General features: G+C 45.9%; 1 protein-coding gene across 10 annotated transcripts in view; it reads left to right on the top strand.

Moving 5' to 3' along the window:
* The window catches only part of LOC110530414 (zinc finger protein 521), a 189880-nt gene that overhangs the window by 65952 nt on the left and 99354 nt on the right, over positions 1-24574 (top strand). For 4 of the 10 annotated variants that reach the window (XM_090182424.1, XM_090182420.1, XM_090182421.1 and 1 more), the window contains exons 4-5: positions 10060-13616; positions 14000-14084. In XM_090182424.1, coding sequence (XP_090038550.1) covers positions 10416-13616; positions 14000-14084 — 3286 coding nt within the window. In that variant the 5' untranslated portion in view covers positions 10060-10415. Of the gene's footprint in view, positions 1-10059; positions 13617-13999; positions 14094-24574 lie in introns of all 10 variants that reach the window. The other 6 variants (XM_090182422.1, XM_090182423.1, XM_021613444.3 and 3 more) reach the window with 3 other exon arrangements.

Below are 24574 nucleotides of genomic sequence, written 5' to 3'. Positions count from 1 at the left end.
CCCTTAAAAGCTTAATGCTGTCTGTGCGTTATGACTGGATAAAAAAACAATCACTAGCAGCTTGTCGTCAGTCGTTAAAGTTGATGTCCATAGCGGTGATTTAGGGGTAGAGGCCATAGACTGACACAGAGGCCTGTCTGGTCTAATTTATCATGCTACGCAAGCTGGGAGGGGAAACATGCTTTCACCTCTTCTGTCAAATTGTCCTAGTTCTGATGACAGGGCAGAGAGAGGTGGAGTTACACAGTCCTGCACTATAGAAGTATAGAATACGAGAAGCTTGAACGTATTCATATTCTCACCCACCTAAACCATAATGACCACACCTGTGACTTCACTGCATTCCTGCTCATTTCTCAACATGTTTTATAGTGAAGACATGAGGAAGAATGGGGTCACAGAAACAAACCAATTTGAACTAACAGATACTGTACTGTAGCTATATTTTTGCACTAAACGCTTGAAGTGAAGCGCATGTCAGCTTACGGGTCGTTAAGAGCAGTGTCTGTGTGTATGCAGGAGCAGTAATGGCAGCAGGTCCCTGGCTGAAGGGCTTATTTGAACAGCCATATTTACTCAGTGAGAGAGAGCTAAAAATGAACATGGAAGAGAGGTGGCACACAGAGAGAGTGTAGACTGGCTTGGAAGCTCAGGGTGATTGTGTATGTGCATGTGTGTGTGTGTGCGCGCACACGCGCGCGTGTGTTCGTTTGTCAGTGACTGTGTTTGTGGTGGGTAGTTTTGTTAGGTTGTGATTATTGTTATATATATTTTTTATTTTACCTTTATTTTACTAGGCAAGTCAGTTAAGAACAAATTCTTATTTACAATGACGGCCTATCAAAAGGCAAAAAGGTCTACAGCTGGGATTAAAAATGAAAAATACATTTAAAATATAGGACAAAACACACATCACGACAAGAGAGACACCACAACACTACATAAAGAGAGACCTAAGACAACAACATAGCATGGCAGCAACACATGACAACTAATAGAGGAAGGACAAAAAACAAACAAAATAAAACTATTGTAAAATAGATTGTCTCTGTAAAATGTGTATAATATGTATAAGCTGAAGGTAGAAGCCTAAGTGTTATTGTTTATTAGTTTACTCCAATTGGGGGAAGGGTGGTAGGGTTTGCAGGGAATAATAAAGTTACAGTGCCTTGCGAAATTATTCGGCCCCCTTGAACTTTGCGACCTTTTGCCACATTTCAGGCTTCAAACATAAAGATATAAAACTGCATTTTTTTGTGAAGAATCAACAACAAGTGGGACACAATCATGAAGTGGAACGACATTTATTGGATATTTCAAACTTTTTTAACAAATCAAAAACTGAAAAATTGGGCGTGCAAAATTATTCAGCCCCTTTACTTTCAGTGCAGCAAACTCTCTCCAGAAGTTCAGTGAGGATCTCTGAATGATCCAATGTTGACCTAAATGACTAATGATGATAAATACAATCCACCTGTGTGTAATCAAGTCTCCGTATAAATGCACCTGCACTGTGATAGTCTCAGAGGTCCGTTAAAAGCGCAGAGAGCATCATGAAGAACAAGGAACACACCAGGCAGGTCCGAGATACTGTTGTGAAGAAGTTTAAAGCCGGATTTGGATACAAAAAGATTTCCCAAGCTTTAAACATCCCAAGGAGCACTGTGCAAGCGATAATATTGAAATGGAAGGAGTATCAGACCACTGCAAATCTACCAAGACCTGGTCTTCCCTCTAAACTTTCAGCTCATACAAGGAGAAGACTGATCAGAGATGCAGCCAAGAGGCCCATGATCACTCTGGATGAACTGCAGAGATCTACAGCTGAGGTGGGAGACTCTGTCCATAGGACAACAATCAGTCGTATATTGCACAAATCTGGCCTTTCTGGAAGAGTGGCAAGAAGAAAGCCATTTCTTAAAGATATCCATAAAAAGTGTCATTTAAAGTTTGCCACAAGCCACCTGGGAGACACACCAAACATGTGGAAGAAGGTGCTCTGGTCAGATGAAACCAAAATAGATTTTTTTGGCAACAATGCAAAACGTTATGTTTGGCGTAAAAGCAACACAGCTGAACACACCATCCCCACTGTCAAACATGGTGGTGGCAGCATCATGGTTTGGGCCTGCTTTTCTTCAGCAGGGACAGGGAAGATGGTTAAAATTGATGGGAAGATGGATGGAGCCAAATACAGGACCATTCTGGAAGAAAACCTGATGGAGTCTGCAAAAGACCTGAGACTGGGACGGAGATTTGTCTTCCAACAAGACAATGATCCAAAACATAAGGCAAAATCTACAATGGAACTGTTCAAAAATAAACATATCCAGGTGTTAGAATGGCCAAGTCAAAGTCCAGACTTGAATCCAATCGAGAATCTGTGGAAAGAACTGAAAACTGCTGTTCACAAATGCTCTCCATCCAACCTCACTGAGCTCGAGCTGTTTTGCAAGGAGGAATGGGAAAAAATGTCAGTCTCTCGATGTGCAAAACTGATAGAGACATACCCCAAGCGACTTACAGCTGTAATCGCAGCAAAAGGTGGCGCTACAAAGTATTAACTTAAAGGGGCTGAATAATTTTGCACGCCCAATTTTTCAGTTTTTGATTTGTTAAAAAAGTTTGAAATATCCAATAAATGTCGTTCCACTTCATGATTGTGTGTGTCCCACTTGTTGTTGATTCTTCACAAAAAAATACAGTTTTATATCTTTATGTTTGAAGCCTGAAATGTGGCAAAAGGTCGCAAAGTTCAAGGGGGCCGAATACTTTTGCAAGGCACTGTATATTATAAAAAAAAGTATGTCTATATAGGTATGTGTATGTATATATGTGTATATGTATGCATGCGTGTATGTATATGGATATATATATTTACCAAAGAAATATACAGGGGATTGGAAATGATGCAGACAATTACATTGATGGAAGCAACATTCTTTTTGCAAGATTAAGCTGATCCACCCCTAAAAAATAAATAAATAAATAAAATGTAAAAAACACATGACAGCACAGCATGGTAGCAACACAACATGACAACAACATGGTAGCAACACAACATGACAACAACATGGTAGCAACACAACATGACAACAACATGGTAGCAACACAACATGACAACAACATGGTAGCAACATAACGTGACAACAACATGGTAGCAACACAACATGACAACAACATGGTAGCAACACAACATGACAACAACATGGTATCAACATAACATGACAACAACATGGTAGCAACATAACATGACAGCAACATGGTAGCAACACAACATGACAACAACATGGTCGCAGCACAACATGACAACAACATGGTATCAACACAACATGACAACAACATGGTAGCAACATGACAACAACATGGTAGCAACATAAGATGACAAAAACATGGAAGCAACACAACATGACAACAACATGGTAGCAACATAACATGACAACAACATGGTAGCAACATAAGATGACAAAAACATGGTAGCAACACAACATGACAACAACATGGTAGCAACACAACAACAACATTTCTTTATTTTTTTTATTTAAATAGGCAAGTCAGTTAAGAACAAATTCTTATTTTCAATGATGGCCTAGGAACGGTGGGTTAACTGCCTGTTCAGGGGATTGGAACTTGCAACCTTTCGGCTGGTAGTCCAATGCTCTAACCACTAGGCCACCCTGCAACATAACATGGCTGCAGCACAAGATAGTAGCATCACAAAACAGGGTACAAACATTATTGGGCACAGACAGCAGCACAAAGGAGAATAAGGTAGACACAACAATACATCACACGAAGCAGACACAACTGTCAGTAAGAGTGTCCATGATTGAGTCTTTGACTGAAGAGATGTAGATAAAACTGTCCAGTTGGAGTGTTTTTTGCAGCTTGTTCTCGTCGCTAGCTGCAGCGAACTGAAAGAGGAGCGACCCAGGGATGTGTGTGCTTAGGGGTCCTTTACAAGAATGTGACTGGCAGAATGGGGGTTGTATGTGGAGGATGAGGGCTGCAGTAGGTATCTCAGATAGTGAGGCCTAAGAGGGTTTTTTAAATAAGCATCAAACAGTGGGTCTTGCGACGGGTATACAGAGATGACCAGTTTACAGAGGAGTATAGAGTGAAGTTATGTGTCCTATAAGGAGCATTGGTGGCAAATCTGATTGCCGAATAGTAAAGAACATCTAGCCGTTCGAGAGCACCCTTACTTGCCAATCTATAAATTACATCTCCATAATCTAGCATGGGTAGGATGGTCATCTGAATCAGGGTTAGTTTGGCAGCTGGGGTGAAAGAAGAGCGATTACAATAGAGGAAACCAAGTCTAGATTTAACTTTAGCCTGCAGCTTTGATATGTGCTGAGAGAAGGATAGTGTACCGTCTAGCCATACACCCAAGTACTTTTATGAGGTGACTACCTCAAGTTCTAAGAGAGCTTCCTACTGCCTGAGCTATGTTGTTGATGTCAATTGAGAAGAATGTGGGGCATAAGATCGACCCTTGGGGTACTCCCTTGGTGACAGGCAGTGGCTGAGACAGCAGATGTTCTGACTTTATACACTGCAGTCTTTGAAAGAGGTAGTTAGCAAACCATGCCAAAGTCCCCTCAGAGACACCAATACTCCTTAGCCGGCCCACAATAATGGAATGGTCTACTGTATCAAAAGCTTTGTCCAAGTCAATAAAAATAGCAGCACAACATTGCTTAGAATCAAGGGTAATGGTGACATAATTTAGGACCTTTAAGGTTGCAGTGACATATCCATAACCTGAGCAGAAACCAGATTGCATACCAGAGACAATACTATAGACATCAAGAAAGCCAGTCAGTTGATTATTAAGTTTTTCCAACACTTTGATGAACAGGGCAAAATAGAAATTGGCCTATAAAAGTTTGGATCAGCTTGATCTCCCCTTTAAATAAAGGATGCACCGTGGCTGCCTTCCAAGCAATGGGAACCTCCCCAGAAAGGAGAAACAGGTTAAAAAGGTAGAAACTTTGTAGTGGGGCAGGGGAAAAAGAGGGAGGAGCATCGTGGGCTTGTCGCATTGGAAAGGGTGGGAGATGAGGAAATGTTGGATGAGCAAGGAGGTATGGCTGAGTCAAATAGGAATCCTGACTTAATGAAATGGTGATTAAAGAGCTCAGCCATGTGCTCCTTGTCAGTAACAACCACATCATCAACATTAAGGGACATGGGCAGCTGTGAGGGGGAGGGTTTATTCTCCAGGTCTTTAACCATATTCCAGAACTTCTTGGGATTAGACCCACAGAGAGAGAACTGCTCCTTAAATGAACTAACTCTGGCCTTCCGAATAGCCTGAGTGCACTTATTTCTCATTTGCCTGAACGAGAGCCAGTAAGCCTGAGTATGCAAGTGCCGAGCCTTTCACCAAATTTAATTCTTGAGGTGGAGTAACTCTGACAGATCACAGTCGAACCAGGGGCTGAACCTGTTTTTAATTCTAATTTTCTTTATGGGGGCATGTTTGTTAACAATACCACTGAAAAAAAAATAAGGTCCAAGCGTCTTCGACAGAGAAGATCAAGATGATTCTATACCAAGTCATGAAGGATGGCTTGCTCATTAAAGTTTTTTTTTCTTTGACAAATCAGGACAACTCGTTTCACTGAGCAGCCATTACGAACACAGGCTGTAAAACAGTGATCACTAAGGTCATTACAGAAAACACCAGACTGATACCTATCAGGATTATATGTGAGGATAACATCAAGGAGAGTAGCCTTTGGGTGTTTGGAGTCATACCTTGTTGGATAATAATCTGAGAAAGATTTAGGGAGTCCCATTGCTTTAGGACTTGGTCAGGTGGTTTAAGCATGTCCCAGTTTAGGTCACCTAGCAGGACAAATTCAGACTTAGTGTAAGAGGTCAGGAGAGAGCTTAGGGCAGGTAGGGTACAGGCCGGTGCTGATGATGGATGATTACATCCAGCAACAGTCAACAAATCAAATCACATACACATGGTTATCATATGTTATTGCGAGTGTAGCGAAATGCATGCGCTTCTAGTTCCGACAGGGCAGCAGTATCTAACAGGTAATCTAACAATTCCACAACAACTACCTAATACACACAAATCTAAGAAAAGGAATGGAATAAGAATATACATTTATGGATGAGTAATGACAAAGCAGCAAAGAGCTATTTGAAGTTTAATGCTTAAAACCAGCAAATCAAATTGTTTGGGAACAGACTTGGTGGAGACAACCGAGCACTGAAGGTGAACCTTGGTAAGATTGCCACTCCACCACCTTTGGAAGGTCTGTCTTGCCGAAAAAGGTTATAACCAGAAAGGTTAACATCAGTGTTCAAAATACTCTTTCTTAACCACTTCTCAGTAAGGACCAACACATCTGGATTGGAGCTGTGAACCCACACTTTCAATTGATCCATTTTAGTGTTAAAGTGCAAAAAAAAGAAGAAGAAAGAAGAACAAAGAAATCAGTGACGCAGATATCAGAGCAGAATTGGGGCTAGCAACAGTAGATGGGCCAGGGTGTACATGCGCATTAATACAATCAGGGCACGGCAGAGGACAGGGAGAGCTCTGCAGTGTTGATTTATGACATTTGAATGTGCATTAGATGGCAACGTTGTACTACAATTTCATCAGGGTTGTGTGTTTCACTGAAGCCTCGATAAAGGTTAGAAGTTATAGTAGTTATACATTTAAGTGAAAGCTGATATGCCAAGATTATTTTGTAATAAGTAGTGAACAGAGCCCAAAAATATTTTGTTTTTAAGTGCCACCATTCCCTGTGGACCTCCAACTCAGAACAAACCAAGAAAGATAACATATTTAAATGTAGCTTAAAAAACTATATTTGTAATGCACCAGTCTTAGCTAGAGAACGAGCACACTCTTACTTAACAGATGTCAAATGAGTTTCCAGCTGTCCCCTGTATCAGCCCCGCAACCAAGTTGTTTTGTTCTATGTAGCAGACATTTAAAGGAAAGAGAGAGAGAGAGAGAGAGAGAGAGAGAGAGAGAGGAAAGAACCCAGTAAGAGAGAGAGAGGAAAGAACCCAGAGAGAGAGAGAGAGAGAGAGGAAAGAACCCAGAGAGAGAGAGAGGAAAGAACCCAGAGAGAGACCATAAAGAGAGAGAGATTAAAGACTCCAGAGCCCAGAGAAAGAGAGAGAGGAGCAAGGGAGAGGGACCTAAGATGGAGGTCTTCCTCCCAGGATGTGACAGGCTGTTGGCTGGAGGATGCTCAGGAAGGCCTTGGCAGGCCAACAAAGACAGCCCTTCAGCTCCAGGGTGTACTTTTTCAGGCCTCAGAATACCCTTTGGCAGCGGCGCAGAGAGCTCTGGCGTGCACAGGCCCCAGAGACGGACGGACGGGGAAGTATAGGCCTGCTCGCCTCGCTTTTATTTACTCAGGCTGATGAGACCTGGGCATTTCTTGTCTGGGTGAAGTAGGGAAAAAACAGAGCCTCTCTCTCTCTCTTTCCTCTTACGTCTCCTGGGGTTGAACAGTACTTTCCATCTGCCGTTGTTCACACACTTGTCTTGGCTGTGTGTGTGGGTGTGTGTTGGGGAGGGGGTTGTGTGTGTGTGGGTTACCTGAGCTCTTGTCCTCAAGTGCTACCCCCATGGTGATATATGAAAAACATATAGAATATGCCTTGGTGATGATAGGGGCAGCAAAACATATAAAATATGCCTTGGTGATGATAGGAGCAGCAAAACATATAAAATATGTTATATAGTGAACACAAGTTATCTAGCTACGAGGGGTCAGTAACCACCTGTTTGCCAAAAAGCCATATCAGTGCATCTTTTGAATTGCACACCGACATCCTTTCAAAACAATGTCAAGTGTTAGTGGGAATAGCAACAGTTCAGAGAAAGCAGCGTAGATATCATTCAGAAGACATTAGGTCACACAGGTACGATTAACAAACTGTAAAGTACCTGGAATACTGTACTCACAGGTCCAATGTCAACACAGCTGTAAGGTCTACATACATATATCATCAATTCACTTGTGTTAATCAACAATGTGGCACCATGGAGCATGTTAAGTCAATTAAGCATCTGACAGTTCAACTCAAATGATGGCCCACATGTGTACATTACTCATGACTCCCACTCCCCACTCTTGGGTTTGTATGTTAACTAATGTATGCAGCTCAATGTAATAAAGACATTATATAAATAATATAAATCAGTCAACAAAGAAGGGAGGAGGCAGCCTTGACAGCATCGCAATATCGCAATGCCATCATCATTTAAGACAGGCGGAATTAGATTTTGCCTTGTATATATCTTGTTATATGTGTTTGTTTGTTTTGGTTTTGTCTCCTAGCTAACATGCTTGACTATAAGGCATTGGTCATTCCTCTCTGCTCCGCTGTCTATTCCAACCCTGTAAGTGTGTGTGTGTGTGTGTGTGTGTGTGTGTGTGTGTGCATGCGCAGATCCTCCCACACTGTGGGGGAGGGCATTCCACTGACTCACCCATCCTCCCTCAAAGCAGAATAAAACAACATGGATGAACTGGATAAAGAAAGTCAGTAGATGCTTTGGTTTTCTGCCTGCTCCTTGAGTGAGAGCTTGTGTAAAGTGGGCTGTGGGGGGGCAGGGGAATAACCTCTGACCCCATCTGTTTCCTGAAGATAGGCCCTGATGACGCCTGTAAGTGCTCAGTGAGGGTATGTTATCCTGACGAAAGGCAGATCTTTTTCCCCATCAAAAACAACAGAACGAGAGAGAGGGAGAGAGAGACTAACAGTATGTGTCAGCTGAAAGATAACATGGTGAAGGGGAAGGTTGGATTCTGGAATGATGGAGGCTTTATGCTTTTCCCCCAGCCGTCCCATAAATAAATAAGTCAAATACATCTGTGCAGTTTCCTCTTGTTTTTCCCGTTCCAATGCAGGTTTTGGCCTTTTGACTTGGGATTTTTTTCTGAAGGGGTGAGATTACGTGGTTTTATCAAGTAAAGAAGTTCACAGCACTTAGAATTGGGCGACGAATAGCCCATTGTGATAATGATAAAAGCGAGGGTACATTGGCAGTTTTTCTGATGTCCCCAGGTCATTCACTGCACCTGCTTGTCCTTGGGTGAGGTATTTATCCTCCCCCACGCTTCCCCCATCACTCTCTCTCTGACCTCACCTTAACCCTTCACAGTGCCCCCTGGCACACCTTATCTATCCAGCACCGGCTGCCTTATGGCTCAGTTTAGCCAGCACTCACTCTGCTCAGCCAATATTCTATAATCTAATATCTAGAACAGATTAATGGTCAGAACAAACCGCGTTTCTCTTAAAAAGTTGCTCATTTTGCGGTTGAGACGGGAGTGTTGTTTTTGCATATTTATGTACAATGTGTTTCCATTTCTGTCTTTGTTTCAAATCTCCCTTTTGACTTTTGTTTTCTTGTCTCCGTTGACGTAAGGTCATTTTAAAGCCTATTATTTCATAGAAGCTATTCAGGTAATTGCTAAAAAATAATAAACATGTCCTAATTTACCTCATGTGGGGCTTACATCTTGAAGCTCCCCATTGCCTTGTGTTGGGGTTTAAATGTCAGAGAGTTTGCATTGTGAGTCACGGTGGGCTAAGCCATTACATGGCCCCATACAAGGTTAATTGTGGTAAAAGCGCTTTCATTTTTCTTTCCTTACCTGTAATTATACTTTAAATAGCAGGTTGAAATGTACAATTTTAGATAACTCCTAAGATGAGGCATTGTTTCCTGTGAGAGGCAAGCATAACGCAGTAACAAGAGAAAAAATGTCAAAGTAACAAAGGAATGTAAACTCATACTTAGCTACCTTGCAATTACCATAATGACTAATGCCACAGCAGCCAACCTTTACTATTTAACAGAGCTGAGACAAATGAGTTCCTAATGCAATCTGACAAAACACCTCTCTCTCCCTCTCCCTCTTGTTCCCCACTTTCTCTTACCTCTCTCTCCCTCTCTCTCCCCCCTCTGCTCTCTCTCTCTCTCTCTCTCTCTTTCTCTCTCTCTCTCTCTCTCTCTCTCTCTCTCTTCTCTCTTTATGTACCTGTATCTATGTACAGACGGTGTTGATCTCGATGATGACCCATCCTGTTCTTGGCCTGCATCATCTCCATCCAGTAAAGACCAGACTTCCCCTGGCCACTGCGAAGACTATGATTTTGGCGAGGATGAAGGGGGCCCTGGCCTACCGTACCCGTGCCAGTTCTGTGACAAGTCCTTTAGCCGTCTGAGCTTTCTCAAGCGCCACGAGCAGAGCCACGGTGACAAGCTCCCCTTCAGTTGCACCTTCTGCAGCCGCCTGTTCAAGCACAAGCGCAGCCGCGACCGGCATGTCAAGCTGCACACCGGCGACAAGAAATATCATTGTGGCGAATGCGACTCGGCCTTCTCACGCAGCGACCACCTCAAGATCCATATGAAGACCCACGCCTCCAACAAGCCCCACAAGTGCCCTGTGTGCCGCCGGGGCTTCCTCTCCTCCAGCTCCCTCCACGGACACATGCAGGTACACGAGCGGGGCAAAGACAGCAGCAGCAGGGGGTCAGGCAGTGGATTCTCCAAGGAGGAATGGAAGCTGAAGGAGACAAGGAAGTGCAGCCGCTGTGAGGAGGGCTTTGACGTCCCTGAGGAGTTGCAGAGGCACATCGCTGAGTGCCACCCTGAGTGCTCTCCATCAGAGGACGGGGGCCTGTGCGGTGCCCTGCAGTGCATCTACTGCCACGAGCCCTTCAGCGATGAGGGCATCCTGCTGACCCACATTGACCAGGCCCACAGCCATGACCGCAAAGGTCACTGCTGCGCCGTCTGCTCCGAGCACTTCCTCTCCGTGGAGGACCTCTATGCCCACATGGACAACCACCAACTCCCTGAGTCCAGTAACCACAGCAACAGCCCTTCCCTGCTCACCGTGGGCTACACCTCTGTCTCCAGCACCACCCCGGACTCCAACCTCTCCGTCGACAGCTCCACCATGGTGGAGGCCGCCCCACCTGTGCCCAAGACCCGGGGGAGGAGGAAGAGGGCTGCCCAGCACACCTCACATGATGTCGGGGGACGCTCCTCCAAGCAGCCCAAGATCTCCTACAGCTGCATCTACTGCAACAAGCAGGTGTTCAATAGCCTGGCCGTACTTCAGATACACCTGCGGACCATGCACCTTGACAAACCTGAGCAGGCACACACCTGTCAGTTCTGCCTGGAGTTGCTGCCCTCCCTGTTCAACCTGAGTGAGCACCTAAAGCAGGTGCACAACGCCGAGGACCATGCCGCCCTGGTGGCCAGCCTGCCCGACGCCTTGCTCCAGTGTAACTTCTGCACTGAGGTGCTGAGCAACCTCAATGCTCTTCAAGAACACATCCGCTGCTCCCACAGCTTCCCCAGCCCTGTGGCTAAGGAGAGCAATGCCTTCTTCTGTCCCCAGTGCTTTATGGGGTTCCTGACCGAAGCCACGCTGGAGGAGCACGTCCGTCAGACCCACTGCGAGGCGGGCAGCCTGCGTTTCGACTCCCCCCTGGCGGTGACCCCCAAGGAGCCCGTCATGGAGGTGTACTCCTGCTCCTACTGCACCAACTCGCCAATCTTCAACAGCGTTCTGAAGCTGAACAAGCACATCAAAGAAAACCACAAGAACATTCCGCTGGCACTGAACTACATCAACAATGGAAAGAAGTCTCTGCGGACCCTCAGCCCTTCCTCACCCATATCGATTGATCAATCTTTCCTTCATGGTTCCTCCTCTCGTGGCAATCGTGGCATTAGCGAGTTCATCTGCAACCAGTGTGGGGCCAAGTACACCAGCCTGGACCTGTTCCAGACCCACCTGAAAACTCACCTGGACGGGATACAGCCCCAGCTCACCTGCCCCCAGTGCAGCAAGGACTTCCCCAACCAGGAGTCCCTGCTGAAGCATGTGACAGTCCACTTCACCATCACCTCTACCTACTACATCTGCGAGAGCTGCGACAAGCAGTTCACCTCAGTGGACGACCTGCAGAAACACCTGCTGGAAATGCATACGTTCGTGTTCTTCCGCTGCACCCTGTGCCAGGAAGTGTTTGACTCCAAGGTGTCCACTCAGCTTCACCTGGCCGTCAAGCACAGCAACGAGAAAAAGGTGTACCGCTGTACCTCATGTAACTGGGACTTCAGGCACGAGGCCGACCTGCAGCTGCATGTCAAGCACAGCCACCTGGAGAACCAGGGCCGGGCCCACCGCTGCATCTTCTGCGGGGAGTCCTTCGGCACGGAGGTGGAGCTGCAGTGCCACATCACCACCCACAGCAAGAAGTATAACTGCCGCTTCTGCAGCAAAGCCTTCCAAGCCATCGTACTTCTGGAGAAGCACCTGAGGGAGAAGCACTGTGTGTTTGAGGGAAAGGCCCAGAACTGTGGCGCCAATGGATCGACCACCGGAGGAGTGGACCACCACCCGGCGACCAAGGACGACGCAGAGCTACAGGGTCTGTTGACCAACAACCATGGTGTAGGGGTGGCAGGATCAGGGGGCGTGTTGGAGTCCCCAAACAACCATGATGGGAGTGAGGAGGAGGTGGACACCGCTGACCCCTTGTTCGGGTGCGACATCTGCGGGGCATCGTACACAATGGACTCCCTCCTCACCAACCACCAACTCCGAGACCACAACATCCGCCCGGGCGAGAGCGCCATGGCGAAGAGGAAGTCAGACATGATCAAGGGCACCCACAAGTGTAATGTTTGCCAACGCACCTTCTTCTCAGAGGCAGGTCTGAGGGAACACATGCAAACCCACCTGGGCCCCGTCAAGCACTACATGTGTCCTATCTGCGGAGAGCGTTTCCCCTCGCTGCTCACACTGACCGAGCACAAGGTCACCCACAGCAAGAGCCTAGACACAGGCAGCTGCCGAATCTGCAAGATGCCCCTGCAGAGCGAGGAGGACTTCATGGAGCACTGCCAGATGCACCCAGACCTGAGGAACTCCCTGACGGGCTTCCGCTGTGTGGTGTGCATGCAGACCGTCACCTCCACCCTGGAGCTCAAGATTCACGGCACCTTCCACATGCAGAAGACTGGCACAATATCCACCAACCACCCCATCGGCCGCACCACCAATCTGGCTTCCCACAACCACCATCATCACCAACAACACCACCAAGTAAACCAGAAGCTCTTCAAGTGTGCCTCGTGCCTGAAGGAGTTCCGGTCCAAATCTGACCTGGTGAAGCTAGACATCAACGGGCTGCCGTACGGGCTGTGTGCCGCGTGTGTCAGTGCCGCTGGCTCAAAGAGCTCCAGCCCCAAGGTAATGAACGGAGGCAGGCAGCAGCAGGGAGGGGGAGGAGCCACAACCCCAGCCATGCCTGCAGCAGCATGGACTGCTCATATGGAGAGTCTCAGCCCCGGGGAGGGGAAAGGCAAGCTGGCCCATTCATCGTCATCGTCCTCCTCCTCTATCTCCTCAAGCGCCGCCAAGACTCGATGTACCAGCTGCAATGTGAAGTTTGAGTCAGAGGCGGAGCTGCAGAACCACGCCCAGACGGTGCACAGGGAGCAGGGAGGGGACTGCAACAGCGGGCAGCTCAGGACCCCACAGATCTCCCCCATGCCCAGGGCAAGCCCCTCACAGACTGAGGAGGTAAGGGACTTTAATACAATGTAAATAAACAAAAGGTGCCGGTTTCCCTGAGAGAGATTCAACCTAGTCCTACACTAAAAAGCTATTTTAATGGAGATTCTTTATTGACCATGCTTTTTATTCCTGGACTAGGCTTCATCTGTGTCAGGGAAACCGCCCCTATGATAAAACATATCTTATAAAATTACCAAATTAGAAAAGTACCAGAGTTTTTTGGTTGTCCAGTGAGCTTGTTAATTAATCACAGAGTATACAAATTAGTTTCAGATTTGTAGCCAAAGAACTGCTCAGAACTACTCAGAGTGCTCAGTAAGAATGTGACATTGACATAGTATAAAACCCTGTGTCCTTGTGTTGTCTTTTCCTCCTGGTCTCTTGCTCAGAAGAAGACCTACCAGTGCATCAAGTGTCAGATGGTCTTCTACAGCGAATGGGACATCCAGGTCCACGTGGCCAATCACATGCTAGGTAGGAGAGGTGACTCATTTCATATTTCTCTCCATGTTTATGGTCACTTTTTTGAGGTACTGTCTAATACAAAGGAATATCTGTTGATATATTGTTAATTATTCAACATATTTCCCGAAGATATTCCATTTACACTCAATTTTTTTCATTTTGCAGACGCTCTTATCCAGAGCATATTGTTTCATATTTGGCTTTAAATCTTTCACACTCTCCCCAGATTGCAGTACTAAATACACCCTTTGTTGTAACAAAAATAATTACTGTAAGCATAACTATAGAATATAAAATCTTCTATTTTTATACCTTGTGAATATGTGATGAAAGCCTCTGGGATGCACAAGCATGAACATTGTGTGAGCCTGCTTTTGATTTTCAGATATTCTTGTCTGTCAATGCTGAAATGCCTGATCCTGTATGAAATGTATGAAAACAACAATGTAGTACAATTTGATGCATGTAGACTAAGTTCATCGAACAAGAATCTAGATAAAAACCCTTTATTCAAATGTTATTCAACACATTAATATTCTGAATGCTTAATTAAAACACAAAGAGCATACCCTCTCCTGTTCTATAATTCTCAAATGTCTTTACTTTTGGCTTTCATTTGTATGCAGGTAGAATCATTTGCAGAGAAAACACAATTCACTACCCAGGCTTCTTTCTTTCTTGCCTGCAGTAAGTAGGCGTCTGAATTCCAGTCTCACCTTCCTTTATTCATTCATTTATTCAACTCGTTTGGCGTCTCTTTCATTACACTGCATTATCTGTTGTCTTCAGTGGGAGAGAGACTCATTGATCTGGAACCAACCTGCCTCTCTGTTTGGGACGCGCTCCTAGGCGCAGGTGAATTTAAACACGGTGGGCAATTCTATAAGGACCGGTGGGCAATTCTATCAGGAACACACTGTTTGTGCATAAACAATCAGGCATGTGATTTCTGATTTTGAGCTGTGTTTGAGCTGTGTGTGTGTGTGTGTGTGTGTGTGTGTGTGTGTGTGTGTGTGTGTGTGTGTGTGTGTGTGTGTGTGTGTGTGTGTGTGTGTGTGTGAGAGAAAGTGTGTAGCTATGTGTGTGGTTGGTTTGTATTCATCTGATCTGCTCTCTCTACACTTTACTGGGGGTGCCTAATACATCACCATGCTAGCGCTAGTCCTCTCAAAACACCTCCCCCTGCTGGTTACTTTAAGTCTTTCAGCCACACAGACAGGCATGCTATTCCCCCATAATGTTAGAATCCAAACAGTTTCAGAAAACCAAATCTGAAATTACTTTATTTGGAATAAATACAAATGTGCAGTGGATCAAAATCAATTATTGATTGATCGAATGCGTTTTGTTAAAGAAAGTATATACTTCAAATAGATTAAAGAGAAATAGATATAATCAATAAAAAGTAATTGTAATTTTTTTGTAATTATTTGTTAATTGCCTATAGTTATGTTATTACACAAACATTGTTCAGAGTTGACATTGGTTGGTTTTATATGCTGAGGCATTTCTCTTTCTGCTTTCCCTCTCCGACAATGGAAGGGTTAAACCTGGAGCAGGCTGTAATTACAACAAACCCAATTTAGCTGAAATACCCTCATTCCCCCTCCAAAAAACTGAAATACCCTAATTTCCCCTCCAAAAAACTGAAATACCCTCATTCCCCCTCCAAAAAGCTGAAATACCCTCATTCCCCCTCCAAAAAACTGAAATACCCTCATTCCCCCTCCAAAAAATGAAATACCCTCATTCCCCCTCCAAAAAACTGAAATACCCTCATTCCCCCTCCAAAAAACTGAAATACCCTCATTCCCCCTCCAAAAAACTGAAATACCCTCATTTGGAAAAAGCTCTAACTACCGTCTCTTTCTCCCTGAAAAAGGGAGACTTTCTCACTTTAATGGCCATCTGCACTAGAGAGGGGAAACGGAGCTCGGGTCATCTCTGCTCAGCTCTCAGTGTTATTAGCCTAGGTAATGGAGCAGGAGCTGGATTCATAGGGGTGTTATTTTCAACCCATGCCCTGCTCCACTCCTACCCCACTCCACACTGGTTTTGCTTCACACTGATAACTATATATAGTGATGTGGCGTGACATAACGCTGTCGCTAAGTGTATGGAACAACAGAACCCGAGAAGTCCATCTCAGCTGTCTGTCTTTGTAATACAATCATCTCTGACCGTAAATCAAGTGCACTCTGTCTCCCCTTCCTCCCCGCTTTCCTAACCAAAGAGCTAGCTAGCTTGTGGCCTTGTTTGTACGTCTGCCAGCACATTTTGATGCATGGATATTATGCTCGCATGACGACAGAAAGCACAGCTCTCGTGCATTGCTTCTCAACATTTAGCATGATCATTTGGAAGTGGAAGGGAGGGAGGGAAGGAGGGAGGTGGCTATGGGTGTGAATGAAGGAGGACAGTACACTGCATACCAGCCCTAGCCTGGTTGAACCAGACTCAACACTGTGTTCACAATGTTGCCTCTGTGTTCAGTCTGGTTTAACCAGGCTAGACCAGCTCTGGCCAAGCGCTGGAAACAGACCCAAGTGTCTTAAGATGGAGGCTGCAACCTGCTAGGGCCCAGATGGATCAGTACACATTTGCTGTACAGCTGGTCGCTCTGTTTGGGGACCTGGTGTGATACTCCTATCGAGAAAAAAATGATATTGCCACCATCCAAGGAGCAATTTAATAGCAGGCCAGAAGACAGCTGGCCACTCTTTGGTTTACATTTTTTTTTGGCATGGTGCACTTACAGAATTGAGGGTGCCCGACAAACAGATTTATACTGCTTTCAATTGTTGTGGTTGTCGACTATCAATTCCCTCATTTGTATCTTTCTTCGTGCAGGATGTTGATTAAGGCATTCTGAATTCTTCATCCTCCACACAGATACAACACATTTGTGTCAATCATCATCTGTTTGGGTTGTATGAGACAAGCACTCTAGATCAGGGATGGGTAACTGGCGGCCAGCGCGTGACCCCCCTTTTGTAGGCCCGCAGTTAATTATTTTTTTCTCTCTGCTGTCAAGGAGACGATAAAATGTGTTGCTCAGGCCCCCCAAAAGGCTAGAGCCAGCTCTGACTACGTGTGTGTACGGATGTGGGTATGCAGACCTGCGAGACACCGCGGCCCTTCATGATGAGTTAAGATTTTTCTTGGGCCCCACCACCATCAAAATTGCCCATCCCTGCTCTAGATGGGTTGTTTGTTTGCTCAAGTTTTTGTTTGTTTTGAACTGTTTGCCTTTGAAGCTCCTTCATATGTCAGTTAAGCCTGTTGGGTTTAAACCAACGGGACATAACCTCTCCACAGCCCTTCACTTTGACCTCACCGTGAACTCATGGGGGGGTGACTTTTGACCCATTTATCCTACTGTCTCAAATATCCCTCTGTGGATTTCAGTGACCAATGACACCTTTTAAAAGCATGGGCAGTAATCGTGGTGCTTAAAAGGTGAAGAAGGGTCTCACATTTTCACAATTTTGGTGTCCACTCTGATCCTATATTTTTATACTAGTCCAGTCCAAGCTACTCCAGCCAAGGTGGCAAGGCTCAGAAGGACAATCATAAACAAACAAACCCTAGGCAGCAGGGTAGGACATTCCAGAAAGTGGTTTTGGGGTCACCTCTACCGTTTTTTGGGCTGGTGACAGGACAACGCTGAGCCTGCAGCCAATTCAGGGAGGAGCCTTCTCCCTCTCACAGAGCGGAGCCAGTGGCCTGGTCAGCTTGGGCGGGGGGTGGGTGGGGGGGGGGGGGGGGCACAGGAGGGGTAGGGTACGAGGTTCGGGGCGGAGAGGGAAAGGCACATTTGGTGTACAGCTGGCTGCTCTGTGTGAAGCAGGTCACTGTGGGCCGTTACAGAGCTGGAGAGAGGAGGGTGAGGAGCATGAGGCCTCTAGCCCTCCTCCAGATTCAACCTCTGTCTCTGTTATCTCTCCCTCCCTGACTCTCTGACACCGTTTTTCATACTAACCACCAATCTGGCAACCCTAACTGTGTTTGGCTTTTAGTGATGTAGTAAAGCAGGAAGAATAGCTGTTTTCAGAGGCTAAAAGGCTTGTTTAGTTTTTTATATGATCCACCAATCTGGCAACCCTTACTGTGTTTGGGTTTTAGTGATGATAGAGTAAATAGAGAAGTATAGCTGTAGTTGAGGCTAAAAGGCTTGTTTCATTGCCTTCTAAAGGGCTTCAAATGATCCCTTTCCTCCTGGTTGTGGGTCCCTGGAGCAGTTTGGACAATGGTGTGTTGATTAGGCTGTCTCTGTCATTCTCTTTACTAGTGGCAACACACTCACTCACTACTCCATTAAAGGACATTTATTTTCGTGTTGCGTAAAGAAATAGGATGGTTTTTAGTGTTTTCTTGTTATTACCACCAGACAGTATAACAATAACCTGTGCTCTGCAATGAATTAATCCCATTCATAAAGCACATACACATGTAATCTGTTAACTAACATAGTGGAACAGGCTTCTCATTTCAATCCTAGGGGGTTGGATCAGACTCTAAAACCCAATAGTCAACACAACATACCACAGCAACAGGAACTCGATCAATGTTATGAAATAAATAAGAGAACAGACCAGCCTCACTCTGACCAGCCCAGATCAGCCATTGGAAACAAAAGGATGCCATGCGTACTGTAGACTGAGTGCGATTTCTAGCCTGATTTGTATTAATTGGTGATTAATAATAACTCCTCTCGATTCGTTAGCGCAGTCACCTCCCGCGCAGTCGAGTGTGCTGCTGCTAATATGCAATTACGCTCACCTTCCTTCCCGTTACATTATACCTCTCTGCCTGACTAATGTGGAGTCCATGAGGAGAATAGAGAAACAGAGATGGGCTGCAAAGAAAAATACTATCTGTAGTTTCGACACATTCAATTGCACAGTTTTTACCTGACTGGATTATAACTTCTTCCTTAAAAAAAAAGTGAAAGTTCTCCTTTAACTCAGAGACTGTCTCTATTAAAAGCTTTTACAGCATTGCGGTGAATGTACCCTTCTTGGAAAGGTATTTCTGTTATGATGGTCTGTTGCTAGGCCAGACAAGCTCCGTCTGAAATGGTCCTGATATTGAGATTTTCTTGATATTTCCCCAAACCTCACAGACTAGGCCAACATGTGAGAAAATATGTGATGCTCCCACAGTTCATACGGTGTGTTTGCACAAGGTTTGAGTGAACAATGTCTGGACTCTGTTGTGATTGGTAGGCTGATGTCATGTCACCATGGTGATTTTATTTTGCCAAATCCTTTTGAGGAGATACTGTTGTAGTACTCTACCTAATGACAAATGTGTCTGTTGTAGCTCTAGCCCAGCTACCATGTCAGACTGCTTGGTTTCTCTACAGTCCTGGAATGAGCTTGAGGTAGAAGGCTCATCCTTCCTGTGCTCCAGTCCTGGCTCTTCTATGTTTTATTGATATACAGGAGGGATGTCTCCTTTAGAGTGTTAATGCCAACCCTTGTTCTGAATTGGCCTATAAATACTGGATGATCAGAATTAACCTCTCCATTCCTGTCCCTCCCCGGAGGTTCCTAGATGTCACGGAGGCCAACGGAGCATGCGCACCGCGGCACTCCCCGGTCCGAGGGGGTTGCTAAGCAGTCTGACGGGGAGGTGGCTTATGGGAGCAGTGCAAACAGACAGCTCTGCCTTAGTAAAGGTCAATGCTGCAACCCACACCTCTCAAATCGCAGAACGACCTCTCATTGTGTGACCCAGACTCTGAGTGTGACTGGAGAGAGATGCCTCCCTCTGCCCTGGGGAGAATTACAGGGCTAGCGTTGTGTTGTGGTAGACATGACGTGGTGTGGCGGTGTGGTGTGGTAGACTGACGTGGCGTGGCAGACTGACCCGGTGTGGTGGTGTGATAGACTGACGTGGCATGGCGGTGTGGTGTGGTAGACTGACGTGGCGTGGCGGTGTGGTGTGGTAGACTGACGTGGCATGACGGTGTGGTGTGGTAGACTGATGTGGCATGGCAGACTGACGCAGTGTGGTGCTGTGATAGACTGACGTGGCATGACGGTGTGGTGTGGTAGACTGACGTGGCATGGCAGACTGACGCAGTGTGGTGCTGTGATAGACTGACGTGGCATGGCGGTGTGGTGTGGTAGACTGACGTGACGTGGCGGTGTGGTGTGGTAGACTGACGTGGCATGACGGTGTGGTGTGGTAGACTGACGTGGTGTGGCAGACTGACGCGGTGTGGTTGTGTGATAGACTGACGTGGCGTGGCAGACTGACGCGGTGTGGTTGTGTGATAGACTGATGTGGCGTGGTGGTGTGATAGACTGACGTGGCATGACGGTGTGGTGTGGTAGACTGACGTGGCATGACGGTGTGGTGTGGTAGACTGATGTGGTGTGGCAGACTGACGCGGTGTGGTTGTGTGATAGACTGATGTGGCGTGGTGGTGTGATAGACTGACGTGGCGTGGCGGTGTTGTGTGGTAGACTGACGTGGCGTGGCGGTGTGGTGTGGTGTGGTAGACTGACGTGGTGTGGTTGTGTGATAGACTGATGTGGCGTGGTGGTGTGGTAGACTGACGTGGCGTGGTGGTGTTGTGTGGTAGACTGACGTGGCGTGGCGGTGTGGTGTGGTAGACTGACGTGGTGTGGTGGTGTTGTGTGGTAGACTGACGTGGCGTGGCGGTGTGGTGTGGTAGACTGACGTGGTGTGGTTGTGTGATAGACTGATGTGGCGTGGTGATGTGATAGACTGACGTGGTGTGGTGGTGTGATAGACTGAAGTGGCGTGGCGGTGTTGTGTGGTGGACTGACGTGGCGTGGCGGTGTGGTGTGGTAGACTGACGTGGTGTGGTTGTGTGATAGACTGATGTGGCGTGGTGGTGTGGTAGACTGACGTGGCGTGGTAGACTGACGCGGTGTGGTTGTGTGATAGACTGATGTGGCGTGGTGGTGTGATAGACTGACGTGGCGGTGTGGTCTGGCTTTAGAAATTGTCACCTATATACAGTATCTTCATCTGATGAAACTTTAGTCCTAACATAGTCCTTCCGTGTTGGTGTCAGCTGGGAGGAATTACAGCAGTACATCCGGGTGCGATATAAGATAACTCTTCTACTTAAAAGCAATAAAGAAAAGGCATTCCAGTGGCATAACTTATCATAAGCAGATTCTGTGGCTATGAACCAACAACAAACTGCTAAAGAGATGTACCCAAGGATTGGAACACTCTTAATGGCGCACAATTGGTATTTCCAAAGTGCTGTGTAACGATTGACTGTTCTCATCAACGCTTGGTGTGTGAACGACAGACATGGGAGGAGAAGGGAGGGGAGAAGAGAGGTGAGGGGGGTAGAGCGTAAGCCCCTCAAAAGGCCCCCCAGCGCCAAAGCCTTAATAATCATGTGAGCTGCACTGGACTTCATTACCCTCCTGTTCGACAGGCGGAGTGCCAGCCTGGATCGCTGGCTGGCTGCGGCAAGGTCAACGTTGGAGGAAAAAACAGTTACTGTGTTACTCCGGAGTGGGAGTAGAGAACGGGAGTAGAGGAGAGGGGCTGCCATCTGTCAGCTCGGGCCTGCCATACCCGCAGAGCAAATGGACACGGGCGGCCAGAGGAGAGGCCACAGACACCCATGGAGCTAAACCCACCGAGCATAACACTGAGGCTTGGACAGACAGAGATCCAGCCAATGCAGAGCAGAGCACAGAGATGGACCTTGATGCTGCAGCTAAACACAGGGACAGTGCAGGGACAGTGGTGTGTACATAGATAGAGCTAGCTAGCGTGGTAAAGTTGGCATTGGGTTCTGTGTGCTTGTTTCTTAGTGTGAGTGCACTATTGGGGTCTGGCTGTTATGAGTCCAGATGGCAAAGTATTGAACACAAACATGATCTGTTAGAGTATGTTGTCAGATTAAAGTCATTCTTGACATTTTAGCTATATTTTGATAAAGACCTCCTTTTTCGTATTTCATTTTTATATTTTCAGAAGAGCTCTTCACGCTGTCCTTAGTTTCAAGTTTCATTAGTCATATGTAAGGGATACGCATGGTATACATAGTCCAACAAAATGCTTACTTGCAGGTTCTTTCTGGACAACAACAATAAGAAATAGTAATAAATAAGAATACGAACAATAAGTAAATGGCAGTAGAATAGAATAAACATTTTTGCATAAATATAATACAGGAAGGCTCAATATACAGTGCCTTGCGAAAGTATTCGGCCCCCTTGAACTTTGCGACCTTTTGCCAGATTTCATGCTTCAAACATAAAGATATAAAACTGTATTTTTTTTGTGAAAAATCAACAACAAGTGGGACACAATCATGAAGTGGAACGACATTTATTGGATATTTCCAACTTTTTTAACAAATCAAAAACTGAAAAATTGGGCGTGCAAAATTATTCAGCCCCCTTAAGTTAATACTTTGTAGCGCCACCTTTTGCTGCGATTACAGCTGTAAGTCGCTTGGGGTATGTCTCTATCAGTTTTGCACATCGAGAGACTGACATTTTTTCCCATTCCTCCTTGCAAAACAGCTCGAGCTCAGTGAGGTTGGATGGAGAGCATTTGTGAACAGCAGTTTTCAGTTCTTTCCACAGATTCTCGATTGGATTCAGGTCTGGACTTTGACTTGGCCATTCTAACACCTGGATATGTTTATTTTTGAACCATTCCATTGTAGATTTTGCTTTATGTTTTGGATCATTGTCTTGTTGGAAGACAAATCTCCGTCCCAGTCTCAGGTCTTTTGCAGACTCCATCAGGTTTTCTTCCAGAATGGTCCTGTATTTGGCTCCATCCATCTTCCCATCAATTTTAACCATCTTCCCTGTCCCTGCTGAAGAAAAGCAGGCCCAAACCATGATGCTGCCACCACCATGTTTGACAGTGGGGATGGTGTGTTCAGCTGTGTTGCTTTTACGCCAAACATAACGTTTTGCATTGTTGCCAAAAAGTTCCATGTTGGTTTCATCTGACCAGAGCACCTTCTTCCACATGTTTGGTGTGTCTCCCAGGTGGCTTGTGGCAAACTTTAAATGACACTTTTTATGGATATCTTTAAGAAATGGCTTTCTTCTTGCCACTCTTCCATAAAGGCCAGATTTGTGCAATATACGACTGATTGTTGTCCTATGGACAGAGTCTCCCACCTCAGCTGTAGATCTCTGCAGTTCATCCAGAGTGATCATGGGCCTCTTGGCTGCATCTCTGATCAGTCTTCTCCTTGTATGAGCTGAAAGTTTAGAGGGACGGCCAGGTCTTGGTAGATTTGCAGTGGTCTGATACTCCTTCCATTTCAATATTATCGCTTGCACAGTGCTCCTTGGGATGTTTAAAGTTTGTGAAATCTTTTTGTATCCAAATCCGGCTTTAAACTTCTTCACAACAGTATCTCGGACCTGCCTGGTGTGTTCCTTGTTCTTCATGATGCTCTCTGCGCTTTTGACGGACCTCTGAGACTATCACAGTGCAGGTGCATTTATACGGAGACTTGATTACACACAGGTGGATTGTATTTATCATCATTAGTCATTTAGGTCAACATTGGATCATTCAGAGATCCTCACTGAACTTCTGGAGAGAGTTTGCTGCACTGAAAGTAAAGGGGCTGATTAATTTTGCACGCCCAATTTTTCAGTTTTTGATTTGTTAAAAAAGTTTGAAATATCCAATAAATGTCGTTCCACTTCATGATTGTGTCCCACTTGTTGGTGATTCTTCACAAAAAAATACAGTTTTATATCTTTATGTTTGAAGCCTGAAATGTGGCAAAAGGTCGCAAAGTTCAAGGGGGCCGAATACTTTCGCAAGGCACTGTATAATCCAATATTTAAATGTTTAATGGGGAAGGAGGGGCTGGGTGGCAGTGTATGAACTGAGCAGTGTAATAAGAGTCCGGTAGCAGCAGTTGTGATGTGTGTGTCGCATTAACGTATATTTGTGTGTGTATGTCTGTGTGGGTGTGTGCATGAGTGAGTGCATGTTTGTTAAGGTGCGGAGAATCAGAGCAGGTAGTCAGTCCAGTTCAAGTGTTAATCAGTCTGATGGCCTGTAGATAGAAACTGTCTCTGAGCCTGTTAGTATCAGACCTCATGCTCCAATAGCGTCTGCCCAGCAGTAAGGGAGAGAACAGCTCGTGGCTAGGGTGTGTGGGGTCCTTGATGATGCTGCGTGCTCAGGCACCGTTTTGAGTAAATGTCCTGGATGGGTGGTAGCATGATCCAAGTGATGTACTGGACCGTCTTCACCACCCGCTGGAGGGCCGTTGCGGGAGTGCACAATTTCCGTTCCAGACCATAATGCAAGTAGTCAGGACTCTCTCGATGGTGCAGCGGTAGTATCTGGAGAGGATCTGTGGTGGCATGCTACATTTCTTCAGCTGCCTTAGGAAGTAGAGATGCTGTTGCGCCCTCTTGACAAGAGTGGTGGTGTTGTTGGTCCATGAAAAGTCCTTGGTGATGTGGACGAGGAACTTAAAAACTTGTGACTCTCTCTACTGC

Source organism: Oncorhynchus mykiss, chromosome 8 (assembly GCF_057628025.1).
Source record: "Oncorhynchus mykiss isolate SJ-2025 chromosome 8, ASM5762802v1, whole genome shotgun sequence".
Classification (NCBI taxonomy): domain Eukaryota; kingdom Metazoa; phylum Chordata; class Actinopteri; order Salmoniformes; family Salmonidae; genus Oncorhynchus; species Oncorhynchus mykiss.
The sequence above is the reverse complement of the archived record's forward strand: the minus strand, read 5'-3'. Positions and strand labels throughout refer to the sequence as shown.